Genomic DNA, 22803 nt, shown 5'->3' on the forward strand with positions numbered 1-22803 from the left:
TAGAGAATTTTTTGTATTACTTCTTTAAATATATTGATATTTTTAAAAATTTTTAAAAAAACTTCCAAAATTATTCCAGAAATATGACTCCCGGAATCCTGTTAAGGACCCTTTAGACTACTACTTCTATATAGTGGTATACGTGTGCATTTCCATATTTGTCCAAATTGAACACCAATCCTTTAGAGAATTTTTAACATTTTTCTTATTGAAATATTGATTTTTTCAAAAATTTTTTAAAAAACTTCCAAAACTATTCCAGACATATGACTACCAGAATCCTGTTAGGGACCCTTTAGGCTACTACTCCTATATAGTGGTATACGTGTGCATTTCCATATTTGTCCAAATTGAACACCAATCCTTTAGAGAATTTTTAACATTTTTCTTATTGAAATATTGATTTTTTCAAAAATTTTTTAAAAAACTTCCAAAACTATTCCAGACATATGACTTCCAGAATCCTGTTAGGGACCCTTTAGACTACTACTCCTATATAGTGGTATACGTGTGCATTTCCATATTTGTCCAAATTGGACACAAATCCTTTAGAGAATTTTTAACATTTTTCTTATTGAAATATTGATTTTTTCAAAAATTTTTTAAAAAACTTCCAAAACTATTCCAGACATATGACTACCGGAATCCTGTTAAGGACCCTTTAGGCTACTACTCCTATATAGTGGTATACGTGTGCATTTCCATATTTGTCCAAATTGGACACCAATCCTTTAGAGAATTTTAACATTTTTCTTATTGAAATATTGATTTTTTCAAAAATTTTTTAAAAAACTTCCAAAACTATTCCAGACATATGACTACCAGAATCCTGTTAGGGACCCTTTAGACTACTACTCCTATATAGTGGTATACGTGTGCATTTCCATATTTGTCCAAATTGGACACAAATCCTTTAGAGAATTTTTAACATTTTTCTTATTGAAATATTGATTTTTTCAAAAATTTTTTAAAAAACTTCCAAAACTATTCCAGACATACGACTACCGGAATCCTGTTAAGGACCCTTTAGGCTACTACTCCTATATAGTGGTATACGTGTGCATTTCCATATTTGTCCAAATTGGACACCAATCCTTTAGAGAATTTTAACATTTTTCTTATTGAAATATTGATTTTTTCAAAAATTTTTTAAAAAATTTCCAAAACTATTCCAGACATATGACTTCCAGAATCCTGTTAGGGACCCTTTAGACTACTACTCCTATATAGTGGTATACGTGTGCATTTCCATATTTGTCCAAATTGGACACCAATCCTTTAGAGAATTTTTTGTATTACTTCTTTAAATATATTGATATTTTTAAAAATTTTTTAAAAAACTTCCAAAATTATTCCATAAATATGACTCCCGGAATCCTGTTAAGGACCCTTTAGACTACTACTCCTATATAGTGGTATACGTGTGCATTTCCATATTTGTCCAAATTGGACACCAATCCTTTAGAGAATTTTTAACATTTTTCTTATTGAAATATTGATTTTTTTAAAAATTTTTTAAAAAACTTCCAAAATTATTCCAGAAATATGACTACCGGAATCCTGTTAAGGACCCTTTAGGCTACTACTCCTATATAGTGGTATACGTGTGCATTTCCATATTTGTCCAAATTGGACACCAATCCTTTAGAGAATTTTTTGTATTACTTCTTTAAATATATTGATATTTTTAAAAATTTTTTAAAAAACTTCCAAAATTATTCCAGAAATATGACTACCGGAATCCTGTTAAGGACCCTTTAGGCTACTACTCCTATATAGTGGTATACGTGTGCATTTCCATATTTGTCCAAATTGGACACCAATCCTTTAGAGAATTTTAACATTTTTCTTATTGAAATATTGATTTTTTCAAAAATTTTTTAAAAAACTTCCAAAACTATTCCAGACATATGACTACCAGAATCCTGTTAGGGACCCTTTAGGCTACTACTCCTATATAGTGGTATATGTGTGCATTTCCATATTTGTCCAAATTGGACACCAATCCTTTAGAGAATTTTAACATTTTTCTTATTGAAATATTGATTTTTTCAAAAATTTTTTAAAAAACTTCCAAAATTATTCCAGACATATGACTACCAGAATCCTATTAGAGACCCTTTAGACTACTACTCCTATATAGTGGTATACGTGTGCATTTCCATATTTGTCCAAATTGGACACCAATCCTTTAGAGAATTTTTTGTATTACTTCTTTAAATATATTGATATTTTTAAAAATTTTTTAAAAAACTTCCAAAATTATTCCAGAAATATGACTACCGGAATCCTGTTAAGGACCCTTTAGGCTACTACTCCTATATAGTGGTATACGTGTGCATTTCCATATTTGTCCAAATTGGACACCAATCCTTTAGAGAATTTTAACATTTTTCTTATTGAAATATTGATTTTTTCAAAAATTTTTTAAAAAACTTCCAAAACTATTCCAGACATATGACTTCCAGAATCCTGTTAGGGACCCTTTAGACTACTACTCCTATATAGTGGTATACGTGTGCATTTCCATATTTGTCCAAATTGGACACCAATCCTTTAGAGAATTTTTTGTATTACTTCTTTAAATATATTGATATTTTTAAAAATTTTTTAAAAAACTTCCAAAATTATTCCAGAAATATGACTCCCGGAATCCTGTTAAGGACCCTTTAGACTACTACTTCTATATAGTGGTATACGTGTGCATTTCCATATTTGTCCAAATTGAACACCAATCCTTTAGAGAATTTTTAACATTTTTCTTATTGAAATATTGATTTTTTCAAAAATTTTTTAAAAAACTTCCAAAACTATTCCAGACATATGACTTCCAGAATCCTGTTAGGGACCCTTTAGACTACTACTCCTATATAGTGGTATGCGTGTGCATTTCCATATTTGTCCAAATTGGACACAAATCCTTTAGAGAATTTTTAACATTTTTCTTATTGAAATATTGATTTTTTCAAAAATTTTTTAAAAAACTTCCAAAACTATTCCAGACATATGACTTCCAGAATCCTGTTAGGGACCCTTTAGACTACTACTCCTATATAGTGGTATACGTGTGCATTTCCATATTTGTCCAAATTGGACACAAATCCTTTAGAGAATTTTTAACATTTTTCTTATTGAAATATTGATTTTTTCAAAAATTTTTTAAAAAACTTCCAAAACTATTCCAGACATATGACTTCCAGAATCCTGTTAGGGACCCTTTAGACTACTACTCCTATATAGTGGTATACGTGTGCATTTCCATATTTGTCCAAATTGGACACCAATCCTTTAGAGAATTTTTTGTATTACTTCTTTAAATATATTGATATTTTTAAAAATTTTTTAAAAAACTTCCAAAATTATTCCAGAAATATGACTCCCGGAATCCTGTTAAGAACCCTTTAGACTACTACTTCTATATAGTGGTATACGTGTGCATTTCCATATTTGTCCAAATTGAACACCAATCCTTTAGAGAATTTTTAACATTTTTCTTATTGAAATATATATTTTTTCAAAAATTTTTTAAAAAACTTCCAAAACTATTCCAGACATATGACTTCCAGAATCCTGTTAGGGACCCTTTAGACTACTACTCCTATATAGTGGTATGCGTGTGCATTTCCATATTTGTCCAAATTGGACACCAATCCTTTAGAGAATTTTAACATTTTTCTTATTGAAATATTGATTTTTTCAAAAATTTTTTAAAAAACTTCCAAAACTATTCCAGACATATGACTACCAGAATCCTGTTAGGGACCCTTTAGGCTACTACTCCTATATAGTGGTATATGTGTGCATTTCCATATTTGTCCAAATTGGACACCAATCCTTTAGAGAATTTTAACATTTTTCTTATTGAAATATTGATTTTTTCAAAAATTTTTTAAAAAACTTCCAAAATTATTCTAGACATATGACTACCAGAATCCTGTTAGAGACCCTTTAGACTACTACTCCTATATAGTGGTATACGTGTGCATTTCCATATTTGTCCAAATTGGACACCAATCCTTTAGAGAATTTTTTGTATTACTTCTTTAAATATATTGATATTTTTAAAAATTTTTTAAAAAACTTCCAAAATTATTCCAGAAATATGACTCCCGGAATCCTGTTAAGGACCCTTTAGACTACTACTTCTATATAGTGGTATACGTGTGCATTTCCATATTTGTCCAAATTGAACACCAATCCTTTAGAGAATTTTTAACATTTTTCTTATTGAAATATTGATTTTTTCAAAAATTTTTTAAAAAACTTCCAAAACTATTCCAGACATACGACTACCAGAATCCTGTTAGGGACCCTTTAGGCTACTACTCCTATATAGTGGTATACGTGTGCATTTCCATATTTGTCCAAATTGAACACCAATCCTTTAGAGAATTTTTAACATTTTTCTTATTGAAATATTGATTTTTTCAAAAATTTTTTAAAAAACTTCCAAAACTATTCCAGACATATGACTTCCAGAATCCTGTTAGGGACCCTTTAGACTACTACTCCTATATAGTGGTATACGTGTGCATTTCCATATTTGTCCAAATTGGACACAAATCCTTTAGAGAATTTTTAACATTTTTCTTATTGAAATATTGATTTTTTCAAAAATTTTTTAAAAAACTTCCAAAACTATTCCAGACATATGACTACCGGAATCCTGTTAGGGACCCTTAAGACTACTACTCCTATATAGTGGTATACGTGTGCATTTCCATATTTGTCCAAATTGGACACCAATCCTTTAGAGAATTTTAACATTTTTCTTATTGAAATATTGATTTTTTCAAAAATTTTTTAAAAAACTTCCAAAACTATTCCAGACATATGACTACCAGAATCCTGTTAGGGACCCTTTAGACTACTACTCCTATATAGTGGTATACGTGTGCATTTCCATATTTGTCCAAATTGGACACAAATCCTTTAGAGAATTTTTAACATTTTTCTTATTGAAATATTGATTTTTTCAAAAATTTTTTAAAAAACTTCCAAAACTATTCCAGACATACGACTACCGGAATCCTGTTAAGGACCCTTTAGGCTACTACTCCTATATAGTGGTATACGTGTGCATTTCCATATTTGTCCAAATTGGACACCAATCCTTTAGAGAATTTTAACATTTTTCTTATTGAAATATTGATTTTTTCAAAAATTTTTTAAAAAACTTCCAAAACTATTCCAGACATATGACTTCCAGAATCCTGTTAGGGACCCTTTAGACTACTACTCCTATATAGTGGTATACGTGTGCATTTCCATATTTGTCCAAATTGGACACCAATCCTTTAGAGAATTTTTTGTATTACTTCTTTAAATATATTGATATTTTTAAAAATTTTTTAAAAAACTTCCAAAATTATTCCATAAATATGACTCCCGGAATCCTGTTAAGGACCCTTTAGACTACTACTCCTATAGTGGTATACGTGTGCATTTCCATATTTGTCCAAATTGGACACCAATCCTTTAGAGAATTTTTAACATTTTTCTTATTGAAATATTGATTTTTTCAAAAATTTTTTAAAAAACTTCCAAAACTATTCCAGACATACGACTACCGGAATCCTGTTAAGGACCCTTTAGGCTACTACTCCTATATAGTGGTATACGTGTGCATTTCCATATTTGTCCAAATTGGACACCAATCCTTTAGAGAATTTTAACATTTTTCTTATTGAAATATTGATTTTTTCAAAAATTTTTTAAAAAACTTCCAAAACTATTCCAGACATATGACTTCCAGAATCCTGTTAGGGACCCTTTAGACTACTACTCCTATATAGTGGTATACGTGTGCATTTCCATATTTGTCCAAATTGGACACAAATCCTTTAGAGAATTTTTAACATTTTTCTTATTGAAATATTGATTTTTTCAAAAATTTTTTAAAAAACTTCCAAAACTATTCCAGACATATGACTACCGGAATCCTGTTAAGGACCCTTTAGGCTACTACTCCTATATAGTGGTATACGTGTGCATTTCCATATTTGTCCAAATTGGACACCAATCCTTTAGAGAATTTTAACATTTTTCTTATTGAAATATTGATTTTTTCAAAAATTTTTTAAAAAACTTCCAAAATTATTCTAGACATATGACTACCAGAATCCTGTTAGAGACCCTTTAGACTACTACTCCTATATAGTGGTATACGTGTGCATTTCCATATTTGTCCAAATTGGACACCAATCCTTTAGAGAATTTTTTGTATTACTTCTTTAAATATATTGATATTTTTAAAAATTTTTTAAAAAACTTCCAAAATTATTCCAGAAATATGACTCCCGGAATCCTGTTAAGAACCCTTTAGACTACTACTTCTATATAGTGGTATACGTGTGCATTTCCATATTTGTCCAAATTGAACACCAATCCTTTAGAGAATTTTTAACATTTTTCTTATTGAAATATATATTTTTTCAAAAATTTTTTAAAAAACTTCCAAAACTATTCCAGACATATGACTTCCAGAATCCTGTTAGGGACCCTTTAGACTACTACTCCTATATAGTGGTATGCGTGTGCATTTCCATATTTGTCCAAATTGGACACCAATCCTTTAGAGAATTTTAACATTTTTCTTATTGAAATATTGATTTTTTCAAAAATTTTTTAAAAAACTTCCAAAACTATTCCAGACATATGACTACCAGAATCCTGTTAGGGACCCTTTAGGCTACTACTCCTATATAGTGGTATATGTGTGCATTTCCATATTTGTCCAAATTGGACACCAATCCTTTAGAGAATTTTAACATTTTTCTTATTGAAATATTGATTTTTTCAAAAATTTTTTAAAAAACTTCCAAAATTATTCTAGACATATGACTACCAGAATCCTGTTAGAGACCCTTTAGACTACTACTCCTATATAGTGGTATACGTGTGCATTTCCATATTTGTCCAAATTGGACACCAATCCTTTAGAGAATTTTTTGTATTACTTCTTTAAATATATTGATATTTTTAAAAATTTTTTAAAAAACTTCCAAAATTATTCCAGAAATATGACTCCCGGAATCCTGTTAAGGACCCTTTAGACTACTACTTCTATATAGTGGTATACGTGTGCATTTCCATATTTGTCCAAATTGAACACCAATCCTTTAGAGAATTTTTAACATTTTTCTTATTGAAATATTGATTTTTTCAAAAATTTTTTAAAAAACTTCCAAAACTATTCCAGACATACGACTACCAGAATCCTGTTAGGGACCCTTTAGGCTACTACTCCTATATAGTGGTATACGTGTGCATTTCCATATTTGTCCAAATTGAACACCAATCCTTTAGAGAATTTTTAACATTTTTCTTATTGAAATATTGATTTTTTCAAAAATTTTTTAAAAAACTTCCAAAACTATTCCAGACATATGACTTCCAGAATCCTGTTAGGGACCCTTTAGACTACTACTCCTATATAGTGGTATACGTGTGCATTTCCATATTTGTCCAAATTGGACACAAATCCTTTAGAGAATTTTTAACATTTTTCTTATTGAAATATTGATTTTTTCAAAAATTTTTTAAAAAACTTCCAAAACTATTCCAGACATATGACTACCGGAATCCTGTTAGGGACCCTTAAGACTACTACTCCTATATAGTGGTATACGTGTGCATTTCCATATTTGTCCAAATTGGACACCAATCCTTTAGAGAATTTTAACATTTTTCTTATTGAAATATTGATTTTTTCAAAAATTTTTTAAAAAACTTCCAAAACTATTCCAGACATATGACTACCAGAATCCTGTTAGGGACCCTTTAGACTACTACTCCTATATAGTGGTATACGTGTGCATTTCCATATTTGTCCAAATTGGACACAAATCCTTTAGAGAATTTTTAACATTTTTCTTATTGAAATATTGATTTTTTCAAAAATTTTTTAAAAAACTTCCAAAACTATTCCAGACATACGACTACCGGAATCCTGTTAAGGACCCTTTAGGCTACTACTCCTATATAGTGGTATACGTGTGCATTTCCATATTTGTCCAAATTGGACACCAATCCTTTAGAGAATTTTAACATTTTTCTTATTGAAATATTGATTTTTTCAAAAATTTTTTAAAAAACTTCCAAAACTATTCCAGACATATGACTTCCAGAATCCTGTTAGGGACCCTTTAGACTACTACTCCTATATAGTGGTATACGTGTGCATTTCCATATTTGTCCAAATTGGACACCAATCCTTTAGAGAATTTTTTGTATTACTTCTTTAAATATATTGATATTTTTAAAAATTTTTTAAAAAACTTCCAAAATTATTCCATAAATATGACTCCCGGAATCCTGTTAAGGACCCTTTAGACTACTACTCCTATATAGTGGTATACGTGTGCATTTCCATATTTGTCCAAATTGGACACCAATCCTTTAGAGAATTTTTAACATTTTTCTTATTGAAATATTGATTTTTTCAAAAATTTTTTAAAAAACTTCCAAAACTATTCCAGACATACGACTACCGGAATCCTGTTAAGGACCCTTTAGGCTACTACTCCTATATAGTGGTATACGTGTGCATTTCCATATTTGTCCAAATTGGACACCAATCCTTTAGAGAATTTTAACATTTTTCTTATTGAAATATTGATTTTTTCAAAAATTTTTTAAAAAACTTCCAAAACTATTCCAGACATATGACTTCCAGAATCCTGTTAGGGACCCTTTAGACTACTACTCCTATATAGTGGTATACGTGTGCATTTCCATATTTGTCCAAATTGGACACAAATCCTTTAGAGAATTTTTAACATTTTTCTTATTGAAATATTGATTTTTTCAAAAATTTTTTAAAAAACTTCCAAAACTATTCCAGACATATGACTACCGGAATCCTGTTAAGGACCCTTTAGGCTACTACTCCTATATAGTGGTATACGTGTGCATTTCCATATTTGTCCAAATTGGACACCAATCCTTTAGAGAATTTTAACATTTTTCTTATTGAAATATTGATTTTTTCAAAAATTTTTTAAAAAACTTCCAAAACTATTCCAGACATATGACAACCAGAATCCTGTTAGGGACCCTTTAGACTACTACTCCTATATAGTGGTATACGTGTGCATTTCCATATTTGTCCAATTTGGACACCAATCCTTTAGAGAATTTTTAACATTTTTCTTATTGAAATATTGATTTTTTAGAGAATTTTTAATCTTTTTTATTAAAATATTGATTTTTTTCAAAAAATATTTTTTTTATTTTTCATATTTTTTTAAGTTCTGAAATTTTCAATTTTCATTTTCTGAAAATTTCAAAGTATTTATTTTTAATTTTTCATGTACTTTCTGTTAAATGCTTAACAGTGCTCTGTTAGCTGCAAAAAGAGCAATGTTAAAAAATGTGGTTTGTGTCTCTGCTAGTTAAATTCGAATTTAACTTCACACACATTGCACAAGTAATATAATGTCATAAAATTTTCTTGTGAATTGATCGTTTAAACCATGGCATAACAAAAAAGGTGACTGCGATAATGCAGCTGATCATTATATCCGATGCCACTATAATGGAGAGGGTATTATGAGTTTGTGCTGATGTTTGTAATACCCAAAAATATTGGTTCTGCACCCACTTTAATACCAATCGGCTCAGAATCACTTTCTGAGTCGATTTAGCTATGTCCGTCCGTCTGTGTGTCCATGTAAATCTTGTGCGCACTCTACAGGGCACATACTCTTCATTTGCCCCAATATGAATAGGCCCATTATTTCATACAAACGTACCCCCCGAATAGGGCTTTTGAGCTCATACATGTGTTAAATGTTCTTCTATCATTTAAAAAATCCGCAAAACTTAGTTTTATATAAGTCTTAATGATACTGGTGATTTTCGTAAAGACCAGGTCTCATTTGACCCTATCCCTCACACAAAGTCCTCTTCAGAAAATGAAGTCAAAATTTACTTATAAATACTAATATCACGATGATATTCTGCATAAATAACTAATGTAGACGTAAAACGATAGGACCATATTAACCCCCCATATAACCCCTCTTTTAGAAAATCCCCTTTTTTGCAACAAATTGTTAAAACATTTCTGAATTAAGGTAAAAATTAAATGAAAAAAAATAACCAACATTTTTAACATAATCACTGGTGTAGGGTATCATATGGTCGGCCATGCACGACTATAAATTCTTGTCATTTTTTATTTTTGTGTTTGTCATAAATTGTTTTTGTTTACATATTATGAATGTTATCTGTTTACATTTAATATGTCATTTTTGATAGTAAGCTAATTCTAGTATAAAAACAAAATACTTGTTGTTTTTGTATTGTTGTAATGTTGCAGCAACCCATCTTAGTCTACCGTGGTCTAATGTAACGTAATATGGCACAACTAATAAGATGAAGTAACTTCAACAGCTGATTGTTTTTTTGTTCATGAAAGTTTTGCCCGAGGCTGTCAAATTCTATATAAAAAGCAATTTCTCTCAAAACCGACACTGTCATAAACTTCATGAATACGCGTCAAAATTAAATGATTTTTTCATCTCATAATTGATACATCTTGATATAATGAAACCATCATACATTGAGAGAAAATACGGATACAGATTATTTTTTGAAATGATTAAAAAAATAAGCAAACTTTATTGTATCAGGGCTGTATTTTTATACACATAAGAAAAAGGAACAGCTGTCTTCATCTTATATTGTTCATATCAATCGATCAGCTATACGGATGGAATTTTATTTTACTTTATCGTGTGTAGTGGGCTTAGGTAAACGGTATCAAAACAATATTGTAACGGTTAATATAATTGATAAATCATTAGGATGAATAAAAATGCGTTTTTAGTATTGTTTGAGACCAATTTGAAAAATAATTCAAATAAAGTATTTGTAATTTATAATATAATGTAATAAATATATTGTAATTTATGTTGTTTCCGAAATGTTTTGATTTTTAAATGCCGCTTATATGTATTTACTTCATATCAGTGCTATTATTTAGCTCTTAAGTGTGTGGTATAAAACAGATTCAAAATATTGTTGTACCTACGTTTATAACAACAATGCGTATTTTTCTTATTTAATTTTGCAAAAAAAATGTATATATATAAATGTTAAAGTTTTCCCTAATATTATTTAGAATGCAAAACGGAAAAAAAGAAATAATAAAAAAAGAAAATAGAAGGAATGAACGAACGAACACTCCTACGTAATACAATAAAATAAATTTTAAATACAAATTGACTTAAGGTCATGGAAACTTCTTAATGTATTTTGTTTTCTTTTTTTTTACTATAATATTAAAATCAACTAATTATTTTTTGTTTATAAATATAAGTATGTGTGTACACATATGTGAACATTTATTTATATTTTATATTTAGTATTAATTTGTTGGTGGTAAATTTAAAATGATTTTTTTTTGTTTTGATTTTTTTCGTGTTTTTTAATTAACAACATGCTGCTACTTTTGTTTCATTAAATAAATTTGTTAAAGAAATTTTCTTTTTAATTTAAAAATAAAATAAACAAAAATTAGTACTAATTTGATTTTCGTAATAAATTGTAAGAAACTAATGTTTGATTTTTTTTATTCTATTCTATTTCTGTTTGTTTACAGTTGAAAAAGACACAAGAATTACAGAAACAAATGTTGCTTCATACATTTCAAGAAAAATCAAAACAATTGGAATTACAACATAAATTACAATTGGAACATAAATTTCATGTAAGTTCGTTGTTCCTTGACACTTTTTTCAAAAATAAGTGTGAACAAAGTTTTATTTATTTTTGTTTTCTTTGTTTATATCTTTTTTAATTATCTAATACTGTTGACATTAAGAAATTGTATTAACCCAATTAATAATTTTAATTGTATTTACAAAATATCTTAACTAGAAGCGTTGTTATAACAAAATTAGGTTTATTTTGACCAAATATGTTATTCAAATATTTAATTAATCCTCACATCATTACACTAATCTGCCATATCAAGTTTGTTTTGAAGCTATTAATATTATTAATTATTATTATTTTAAGAGTTCACATAAATAAGACATTTTGTGCATTTGTCGAGTACTTAAGGGTACTTTTTTACAAAAAAAAAAAATCATCTCAAACTAAATATTTCTCAATTTAAGATAAAGAAAAGAAAATACTGCAATGAAAATTTTAATAAACATTTCTATGTATTTATATATTTTTTATACACATTTAGTATGCAGTCCACACACATGGCGCTTATCAGGAATTACAAGAACAAAGAATCATTTCAGCTGCTGCTGAAGATCAACAGCAAAGAGAAAGGCGAGAAAGGGAAGCCATAGTCAAACGTAAAGAGAACAGTGCAAATGCTAGTCCAGAAGTGAAACAAATATTAAATGTAAGTTAAAATTAACATAAATTTTAAATTATTTTAAATTCTTATTTCAAATTACTTCTTAAAAAATTACAGTGTTTTATATTAAATCGTAAACAAGCCGCCTCCTCTCCAAATGGCATGCAAACAACATCACCATATCGCAATAGGTAAGTACATAAGTCGCATTTCTTTGGGGTTTCAAAGATATTAATTTAACTTTCTAAACTCCATTATTCTTAGAAGCGTTGTTAAAAGTTCATCCGGTGAATCCCTACCTACTGGAGCAGTTTCAAGTTCTCATCCATATAAAATACCACAACCACCTCCATCATCTCTACTCAAATATGAATCAGATTTTCCTTTGCGAAAAACTGGTAAGTTTTCTCACATTTTAATTCCTATCAAATGTATTGTGTATTTAAATACAAAAATAAATACAAAATGGATTCGTTAAGTAATCTGAACTTTTTATGCATGTTTTTCAAGTGAAATGAAGGAAAATTTTTGTAATTTTTGATGTTATTGCGCCCATTAACACCATAAAACAAGTGCTAAACTGTGAAATTTTTAAAACTAATCTGTATGTAAATGAATTATTTAAAAATATACTTCTTTTTAGGAAAAATATGTTTGAATATGGTAATTTTTAAAGAAAAAATATATCATCATATACATAAGCAGACATACTTATTAATTGTTTAAATAGTACAAAACAAAAATATGGTAAAATAAACTACACAATTTCCCATTGTATTTTTATTAATCTAAAGATATATTTCTGACAAAAATAAATAATTTTAGCGATTACCATTTAGAAGAAAAACCAACGAAAATTCTGGTTTAGTTCAAGGTAGAAAACGTTTTTAGGAATATACATTTTATGTTTCTAATCTAGACTTCTGGTGCTACATAGCGTATGAGTAATGATTATTACCATAAAGACGTTTAGAATTAAAAAAAACTTTGGAAAATTTTCATTGTTTTGTTTAAATGGTTCTTTATGCCAGACATACAATATAATTTGGTTACTAAGGTACTTGTCTATCAATCTAGGTTCGATTCTCGACGTCGTCTCTGGTCTGTTTCATTACAACAGTTTATTTAGTCTTACTCTCTCCGTTCTTTAAATTAAGCTACAAAATTGAAATATGTTAAAAAAATTAATTATATATTTCTATTTAAAGTGTATTTTTCTAATTCCCTAAAATAAAATATAATCAATTAGTTTTTGACCCTTCAATTAACGTAATTCAAATCCATGAAATTATTACTTTTTACCTAAAACGGTATCAGAAGACAAAAAAACATGCATTTATATTTTTTTCACAACAACTTCAAAAAACAAACAAACAAATTACTACTCTTCATTTATAACACACAGCATCCGAACCAAATTTACTAAAGATGCGCTTAAAACTAAGTGTCATAGAACGTAAAGCTCGAAACAGTGGACCGGCTGGTATAAGAAGACATGAACGCCTGTTACAAGCGGCTCAAAGGAGGCAACAAAAACAAAATTCTACTTTAACAAGTACGTATACATACAATGAAAACGAAAACTATCAAATCCATTTCTGGAAATTCATAAGTAGAGAGTTAATACAAAATATACTTTTTGTCTTTTTACATGGTTGAAAATAGTAAGCTTTTTTGTAAATTTTAGTTTATATTCTTTGTAATGATTTATTTTTTTATAACTTTATTGTTGTTTTTTTATTTTAACTGAATGTCGTTTTAATTTATAATTTGTTTGTATTAACTCTATTACTAACTACATACGAAATTAAATATAAACCGTATAAATAAATGGAAATAGTAATGCAGAAAATGATTGCTACTGCTATTTTGTCAATATTTTTTTATTTACAAATTAATGTTATAAGTTAATTTTTTGCATAAGATTGCAGTAGTACACCTGATTCTGGTCCAAATTCTCCACCATCATCTAGTCTAACGGCTGCTGGTACAGGTGTAGTTGGTCCAAATCGTGGCTCGCCTACGAGTGCACCCATACAAGAAGAAAATGAAGATGGCAGTCAGTATCAGCCGGGCCAACGAAGCAGCATCAATGACTTATCATTATTTAGTTCACCATCCATGCCAAATATATCATTAGGCCGTCCTCATTTACAGAATGCTCATAATTCCGCCGCAGCTAATTATGCCATGTTGGCTGCATTGCGACAACATGTTGCTAGTGGTGGTGGCGCTGGCATGCCACCTGTAGCCGGTTCAACTGGTCCGCCAACGTATTATAATCCTTTAGCGGTACCATTTGGCCGACAAGTTGTTCCTCCACCTAGTTCTATGATACCACCAACGGCTAATTCAGCTGTGGCGGGAGCAGCACCTCCACAGTCCCCAGTTGTACGATCTGCTTCGGCTACATCAACATCTTCATCACAGGCTTCTTTGGTGGGAGAGGTGGCACCACCGCTAGCTCATGCAGCTTCGACCGGTACCTCAGCTTTAATGCACGTAGCTTCTACCGGCGGTATACATGCTGTAGCGCATTCTCCACAATCGTCCTCCACCATGTATGGACAACCAATTACAGATGCTCAGGTTGCCCAAGCTCATCTTAACAAACAGGGTCACCGGCCGTTGGGTAGAACACAGTCAGCTCCTCTACCCCTGGGCCATCCCATGCTAACTGGCAGTGGTCAGTTAAATATAACACCAACTCATTATGAAAATAGTGATGTAAGTTTTTGATCCCAAAAAATGATCTATTGTAGTAGTAACTTTACCAACATTTCCATACTATTTCTACAGGCCGAACGACAAGCTTACGAACAACATTTATTATTAACCCAAAAAATACGACAAACTGTACTCACACGCAGTGGAGCTGTGCGAGATACTCAATTGAAAGAAGAGGATGATGCCGCCGAAGTAATGGATCTCACCGACAAAAAGAAGCCTCCAAAAACAGTGTTAACTAGTACAGTTATCACGAGTACCTCACAAAATCTCCCCAATACAGCAACTGTGGCAGCGCCCATTCCCTACGCTACTGGTCCACCACCAGTGTGCGTACCAAACAAACCGAATAAATTAATGCGCAGCAAAGAGTACCTTCAACAACAGCGTGAACTCCTCTATATGCAATCTCTGCAAATCGATGATGCTGTTGCTAGAGGATTAATACGACCTTTATCGCGGACTCTATCATCGCCCTTGGTTCATTTGGGTCCTCATGGTCTAAGTCAAATTCCTGATACTGGTCAATCTACACATATTCCTCATGCCGGCCCCATTGTTACATCATCATCAGCAGATCATATACCACCAGTAAATTTAGCCATACACGGACATGGACGACAACATCTAATGGATTTGTCCACCCGTCACGCTCAGTTAACCACCGAACAACTGCAACAGCAGCAGCAGCAGACAACACCTCCAATATCTAGTAATAGTTTGTCACCGTCGCATAAAATTACCACAGGTTTAGCTTACGACAATTTAATGTTGAAACATGTTTGCATATGTGGCAACAACGGTCTTCATCCGGAACACAGTGGGCGTTTGCAGAGTGTATGGGCTCGTTTAAATGAAACAGACTTAGCTAAGCGCTGTCATCGCTTAAGATCTCCAAAAGCAACTCTCGAAGAAATACAATCGGTACATACGGAAGCTCATGCCATGCTGTTCGGCTCAAGTCAATGTCAGTTGGCTGCCAATCGGCAGAAATTGGAAGCCGCTGCACCATCAGCAAGCTTCGTACGACTGTCGTGCGGTGGTGTGGGTGTTGACTTGGACACCACTTGGAATGAACATCATACGGCATTGGCAGCAAGAATGGCTGCAGGTTGTGTCATCGATTTGGCTATGAAAACTGCCAAAGGTGATTTAAAGAATGGTTTCGCAGTGGTACGGCCGCCCGGTCATCATGCCGAAGCCAATTTGGCCATGGGCTTTTGTTTCTTTAATTCCATAGCGATAGCAGCTAAACTACTAAGGCAGCGTTTACCTGAAATTAAGAGGATTCTTATTGTCGATTGGGTAGGTGGAAAATGATAACTTTGAAAATTTAGCATTTTAAAAATATTTTCTTTTATAGGATGTTCACCATGGTAATGGCACGCAGCAGGCTTTTTACAGTAATTCAGATATTTTATATTTATCCATACATCGTCATGATGATGGCAATTTCTTCCCCGGCACTGGTGGACCCACAGAGGTAAACCTTAACTAAAATATAAATTTTAAAGATTGTATCAATTTGTAAATTTCTTTTTGTAGTGTGGCTCCGGTCCTGGTGTAGGCTATAATGTTAACATTTCCTGGTCTGGCGCGTTGAATCCACCATTGGGAGATGCCGAATATATTGCTGCATTCCGTACTATTGTGATGCCTATTGCTCGTTATTTTAATCCTGATATTGTTTTAGTTTCGGCCGGTTTCGATGCTGCATCAGGTCATCCTGCTCCTTTAGGTGGATATCTTGTATCGCCAGCTTGTTTTGGTTTTATGACACGCGAATTAATGCATCTGGCCAATGGTAAAGTTGTGTTGGCGCTTGAAGGTGGTTACGATCTGCCAGCTATATGTGATTCCGCTCAAGAATGTGTTAGAGCTTTACTGGGCGATCCTCTATCACCCATAGCTGAAAGTGAACTTAATCGTCCTCCATGTCAAAATGCAATTGATACCTTGCAGAAAACCATAGCTATACAGGTAAATATTTAATGTTTCATTTGAATAACATTGAAGATAATTTAATCCTATTATTTTCTTTCTTATTTTTTTATTGCAGTCTCAACATTGGCCTTGTGTTAGACGTTTGGATCATACTGTGGGCATGTCTGCGTTGGAAGCTTTAAAAGTTGAACATGACGAGTCGGATACTGTAACAGCTATGGCTGGACTATCAATGCAGTCGATGAACAAGTATGTCAAAAATAATAAATCGATCTATTTAAAAAAATTAAACATTTACACATTTTTATCAGTTTTGTTAAAGTACAAGGAATAATTCATACTTATAAAAGTTATGTCAAATATTCTAAAAGCCTTTAGATTATTGTCTTTGGACTTTAAATTCTCCTTCTTCCTCTATTCTTATTACCAATAGTATGGAAGTTAAATATTTATTTCTTTGGATTTTTCTTTTCTTTCAGAACTCTTTCTTGTGATGAGTCCGAGGAACCGATGGACCAAGATGAAGCAAAATAGAAAATATTCTATTTAACATAAATTTGAATTTGTTTTTGGATTGGTTGGAAGGCAGTTTATACAGTTAAGCACCAATGAAAAAAATAGTAACTGCCATAATTTTTTTGGATCAAAGCATAACCAAAGCTTTGAAAACAATCTTTCCATTTTGGGATTGTTTTTAGTAGTAATAATTGTAGTTGTAAACACACTTACAAAACACTCATACACAAATTTTGAATTTTGGGTGAGAACTGTCATTAGTGAGCTCTCATAACAGTCGCACTTTCATATAATTTTGGAACTGCATATATTTTTTATGCGGCATTTATGTGGTTTATTTGTAATGTACTATTTAAAACAAAAGAAAAAAAATAATAATATTCTCACTAAGTATAAACTTGTACAAAAATAATTAATTTTGGAAATTTGCTTTGTAATTGTAGAGAAACAATTTAAACGTATTGCGTACAAAGCAAAGAAAAATCAACATTTCATGAGAGAGATCCTTTAAAAATCCTCATTTAAATATTTGGAAAAAAGAATAATTTTAGTTAAATAATTTTAACTTGTTATAAGTAAAACGAAATTTGTTAGAAATTATAGGTGGCTGTGCCACTTAAGTTTTATTTTCTGTTTTTAGTTGTAATTTAATGTTTATTGTGCATTTAAATTTAATTTAAATGCTTTAGTTGTAGATTTTATTTTTGTTCTTCTCTGCTATTAAGTAATATTTTTATTATTAATTATAATTTAACTCTAATCATGCAAAATGAAACAAAATGGAAAACGAATACAAAGTGATTCAATCTAATTGAATTTCTTTGATTTACTAAAATAATTTAATTGTAATTTTAAGTATAATTAGTTTAGAACAAAGAAACTATTTTTATGTGCAAGATTTATTTATTTTAATTTTTTATATACATCTCTGTCTATATAAACCTGTAATTTTTTAATATTAATGTAGTTAAATTTTATGAATTTTTTCTATCGACATAAATATTTATCCAATTCCAGGGCTTGGGGCAATAATATAACTATGTAGTTGCAACTATAAAAAGATTGATAGTTAAAGAAGATCATATTTTGTAAAGTTTCAGTTTTCAAATCCTTGTGACTTACTATGCTTTTGCTTTAAGCCCTTTAATTGGTTTTATTATAATATTGTTTTGTTTTTTTTTTCTCTCTTTTATATTTTTATTATTTTTTTGCAAATTTAATCTAGACAACATGACATTATTTAAGTGGATTTAAATAACTTTAAATGTATAACTATAAATTAAAACAAATTAAATAAATAATTATTTATTGTTGTTACTGAAACTGAAAAAAAAAAACACTAGAATTGAATTAAAATAAAATATATATTTTGTGTAAAAAGTATACAAAATTTGTTAAACAAAATAAAAATGTTTGAATCTGTTAATCAATATTTATATTGGATTCTTACTCCTGACATAATTGTCTGGAAATTTTATATTTTTAATTATAAAGAAAATTACCATATCTGTTGTGCTTCAAAATCCATAACTATTGAAGTTTCTCTCTGAGTTTTCAGTATAAATATGTAAGTCCAACAAAATCTTTAGATTTTCAATTACTTTTTACACAAAATTTCGACATAAAGTAAGGACATGAAATTGAATTTAATCATTAAACAAATAGAATGATTGTATGTTTATACAATTTAGAAACTACATATTGAGAACCTTTCTTTATTGTGTATTGTGGAGCACGTTCAACAAAATGTAAAACGTTTTTTGCTTGTTATGTTTTTTAAAAGAAATTTAAAATTTCTCTTAAAGAGAAACATATACAGTATTGTTCGAAACCTAAGCAACTTTTTTTGGCATTGTATACAAAGTGCTATATTTTGTATTTTAATTGATTTATTCAAAATTATATAATTGATAATAATAATATTATGTGTCTACATTATAATAACAACAACAAAAGTTTAATTCCATTTGGCTGTGAATTACAAGAAAATAATAATAATATGGAATAGATAGATTAGAATAGATTAGTTGTTCAAGTTTCGAACAGATATTTATGGAGTTAATTCAGTTATTATTTTCTTGTAACTCACAGCGAAATGGAAATAAACATTTGTTGTTGCTATTATAATGTAGACACATAATGTTATTATTATCAATTATATAATTTTGAATAAATCAATTAAAACTTTGTATACAATGCCAAAAATAGTTGCTTAGGTTTCGAACAATACTGTACATATGTATGTATGTATATCTTTAAATTTTATTTTACATTTTGAGTTATTATTTTCAGTTCTGTTTATTACCGGTCTTCCAATAAGTGCAGACAGGTAACATTTCTTGTTTTTTATTTGTTATACTATTATAATTATAAGTTTATACTTTGTACTTAATACTTTTTTATTTTTTACAGTTACGAAAAGTATTTGGATTTGAGAACATACAATTGGTGTTAATACTTGTTTTATTATTGCTAATTACATGTATATACCTACTCAAGGATATTCTTTTTTAATCCAAAATTCGTTTTCAATATATCGCCACAATCGCAATCATTAAATAGTAATACACAAACGTACATACATGTTGGTAAGTTTTTAGTTTCCCTTTAGATAATTTATTTTTTGTAAAAAATTGATACATACTATTCGTTTAAATCATTGGGAATATATTAATTTGTTACTTGATTTATTTTTTTCTTTCTATTTTGAATTAATTAAAATGTTTATTTAGACTTGGTAAATATACTTACATGCACGGATGCCTCCCATACCATATAGATTAACTTAAAGACAATACACAGTTTTTTAAGTAAAACTATACTCTCCCCTGTAGGACAAAGTTATTTTGTACGAATATCGAGGGACTATAATTTTTAATTTTTATGCAATTGAGGTTCTAATAGCATTTAACTCTTTCACGTATACGGTACACCGGTGTCTCAATTTTTTTTTTTACATTTTTCTCTATTTAGAGCGTAATTTTGAGTACACAGCAACTGTAAATTGTTATTTCCAAAGAAAATTAAGTTATTTTTTAGAATTTGATGTCAATACATGCTAAAAAGGATATCTTTCGAAAACTATTTTTCCATTTCTCTTCAAAAATTATCAATATACGTCAAAAATGGAATAATTCACAAAACAACAAAATTTTGAATGGAACGATTCTAAAAAATACATTTAATTGTCGTCTGATACATACAGGGAGTCACATATGTATGCCAATAACGGTTTATTGTCAAAAGCGATAAGTTTGTTAAACATTTAAAGAAAAAAAAAAGGATGGTGCAGATTTTCATACCAAACTGGTCTTGGAATCTTACCCGGCGAATCAAAGATTAAATTAATTTTGTTCTCATTCTATCTCTTACAAGTGGAATTTAAATCAGTCTTATTGATTTTTAAATACCATCTGTATGATAAAAATTTTGTTTCAATGCAATCTATTTTTAATTGAATTTCAATTTGAACTTGATTGAATGAAAGTTTAGTTTTATACATGAGTTTTATAATTAAAACATTTAGGGGAATCAATTCAAAATAGAATTCATTCTTTCCCAGTTGTGAATCAAACCAATATCATAAAAAATCTAATGATATGATATGATAAAATAAAAATATTCTTGATTGTAGTCCCTGGATATATTATAGAGAAAATAAAGTGCTTTGTCATCATTATAATAAAAAAAAATAGAAAATTTAGTTAATCAGGTTGGTAAATAAAGCATCCAAAATTAAATAAAAACGTTCTATATTTTGTTAATACACATTAACAAATAAAAAGGAATTAAAAAACGTGCAAACATATATTAAAATAAAACAAAAAAAAACATAATCGACAATAAAAAATGTGTTTTAGAAAAAAAAATAAAAAAAAAAAATAAAGAAATTTGATGAAACTAGACCAACGCAAAGTGGAGAACAAAACAAAAAAAAAATATATAAAATGTTTATGCATACATATGTATGTATATAAACAAATTTAATTTTTATAAAAAAAAAATATTTATTATAGTTATAACAAGTAATAAATTGTATGTTGAAATATAATTTAAATTTTTAGAATAAAAAATATTTTGGAAAATGCTAATCATAATTAAATTTTATAAATCAATGTTAAAAAAAGAATAATATGCACACACACACAACATACAAATAGTTATTGTATAGGGAAGCTAAAAGCATTTCTCTTATTAAAATTCCCATTGTCACCCGAAAACTTGAATGAATACATTTTTAATATTAGAAAAAAAAAAACAAAATAAACTTTTATATGCTAAACTTAACATTAATAAATAATGCTTTTATAAAATTATGATAATGATATTAAAATAGTTATAATTAATTAAATAAAAAAATATATTTATTTATTTTTGTGTGTTTTATACTGACATAACATTAGTAAACAATTTTAGAACAAATTTAAACACTTGGCAAATGCAAAAAAAAATATTAGTTAACTGTGTCACGTTGTGTAATTGTTAATAATACTATGATGTACTAAATTATTAGATTATACTTAGATTAAAACAAAAACAAATATTTTATTAAATATGTACCTTCAACAAAAACATTTTATAATATTAGTTAGATAAAAATTTTGTTAAAATATATAACCTAAAGGGTAAGACCTTTTAAAATTTTGAACAGTATGTAATTGATTCAAGTGTTATTACTAAAGATTTAAATGAAAATATTTTGTATGTATACGATAATGGGGTTTTTTAGGTGTTTTATACTTTAAATTGTTATAAACCTTAGAAAAAGAGTTTTTAATGAATGTTTTGTTTTTAATGTCGTTTTCTATGCAGAAACGTTTTAAAATTAAATCAATGGAATTTTAAACTTTTTGGTAAATTACCAAAATAATTCACAATTTGGTGAAGCTAAAACAAAATCTATTCCCTATTCATTTATATATTTTTTATTTATTAAAATACAACTCTTATTCTAACCGAATTTAACAAACAGTGTGACGATTAACACAACCCCCAGACTGAAAAATAGCTTATTACAAACTAGCCTACCGGGACACCCACTTTCCTATTCATAAACACATTTTCAATTCTTCAAATATTAAAAAAATATATCCAGATATTTGATGTGATCAAATAAAATTTATTGTTTTCCTTTTTGAGGTGATGAAATCCGATATAGAACAAGAAATGTAATATATTTAATTTCGATTCAGATTCTTCAGATATATGTATATACAATCGGAAGAATATTCAGTCTTCATTCGGCATCCTTTTTATTTAATTTATCGTCACCTGAATGAAACGCCTTTACT

General features: G+C 29.2%; 1 protein-coding gene across 4 annotated transcripts in view; it reads left to right on the forward strand.

The window, feature by feature from the left end:
• The window catches only part of LOC119599919 (histone deacetylase 4), a 57247-nt gene extending 38410 nt beyond the window's left edge, over positions 1–18837 (forward strand). For 2 of the 4 annotated variants that reach the window (XM_037949863.1, XM_037949862.1), the window contains exons 5-15: positions 11609–11716; positions 12206–12370; positions 12443–12516; positions 12590–12723; positions 13731–13880; positions 14250–15052; positions 15125–16357; positions 16416–16535; positions 16598–17032; positions 17112–17245; positions 17476–18837. In XM_037949863.1, coding sequence (XP_037805791.1) covers positions 11609–11716; positions 12206–12370; positions 12443–12516; positions 12590–12723; positions 13731–13880; positions 14250–15052; positions 15125–16357; positions 16416–16535; positions 16598–17032; positions 17112–17245; positions 17476–17530 — 3411 coding nt within the window. In that variant the 3' untranslated portion in view covers positions 17531–18837. The remainder of the gene's footprint in view (positions 1–11608; positions 11717–12205; positions 12371–12442; positions 12517–12589; positions 12724–13730; positions 13881–14249; positions 15053–15124; positions 16358–16415; positions 16536–16597; positions 17033–17111; positions 17246–17475) is intronic. The other 2 variants (XM_037949865.1, XM_037949864.1) reach the window with 2 other exon arrangements.
• Positions 18838–22803: the final 3966 nt, after the last annotated feature.

Source organism: Lucilia sericata, unplaced genomic scaffold (genome assembly GCF_015586225.1).
Source record: "Lucilia sericata isolate MDLA Ls3-8-SP2 unplaced genomic scaffold, ASM1558622v1 Contig000097F_arrow, whole genome shotgun sequence".
Lineage (NCBI taxonomy): Eukaryota > Metazoa > Arthropoda > Insecta > Diptera > Calliphoridae > Lucilia > Lucilia sericata.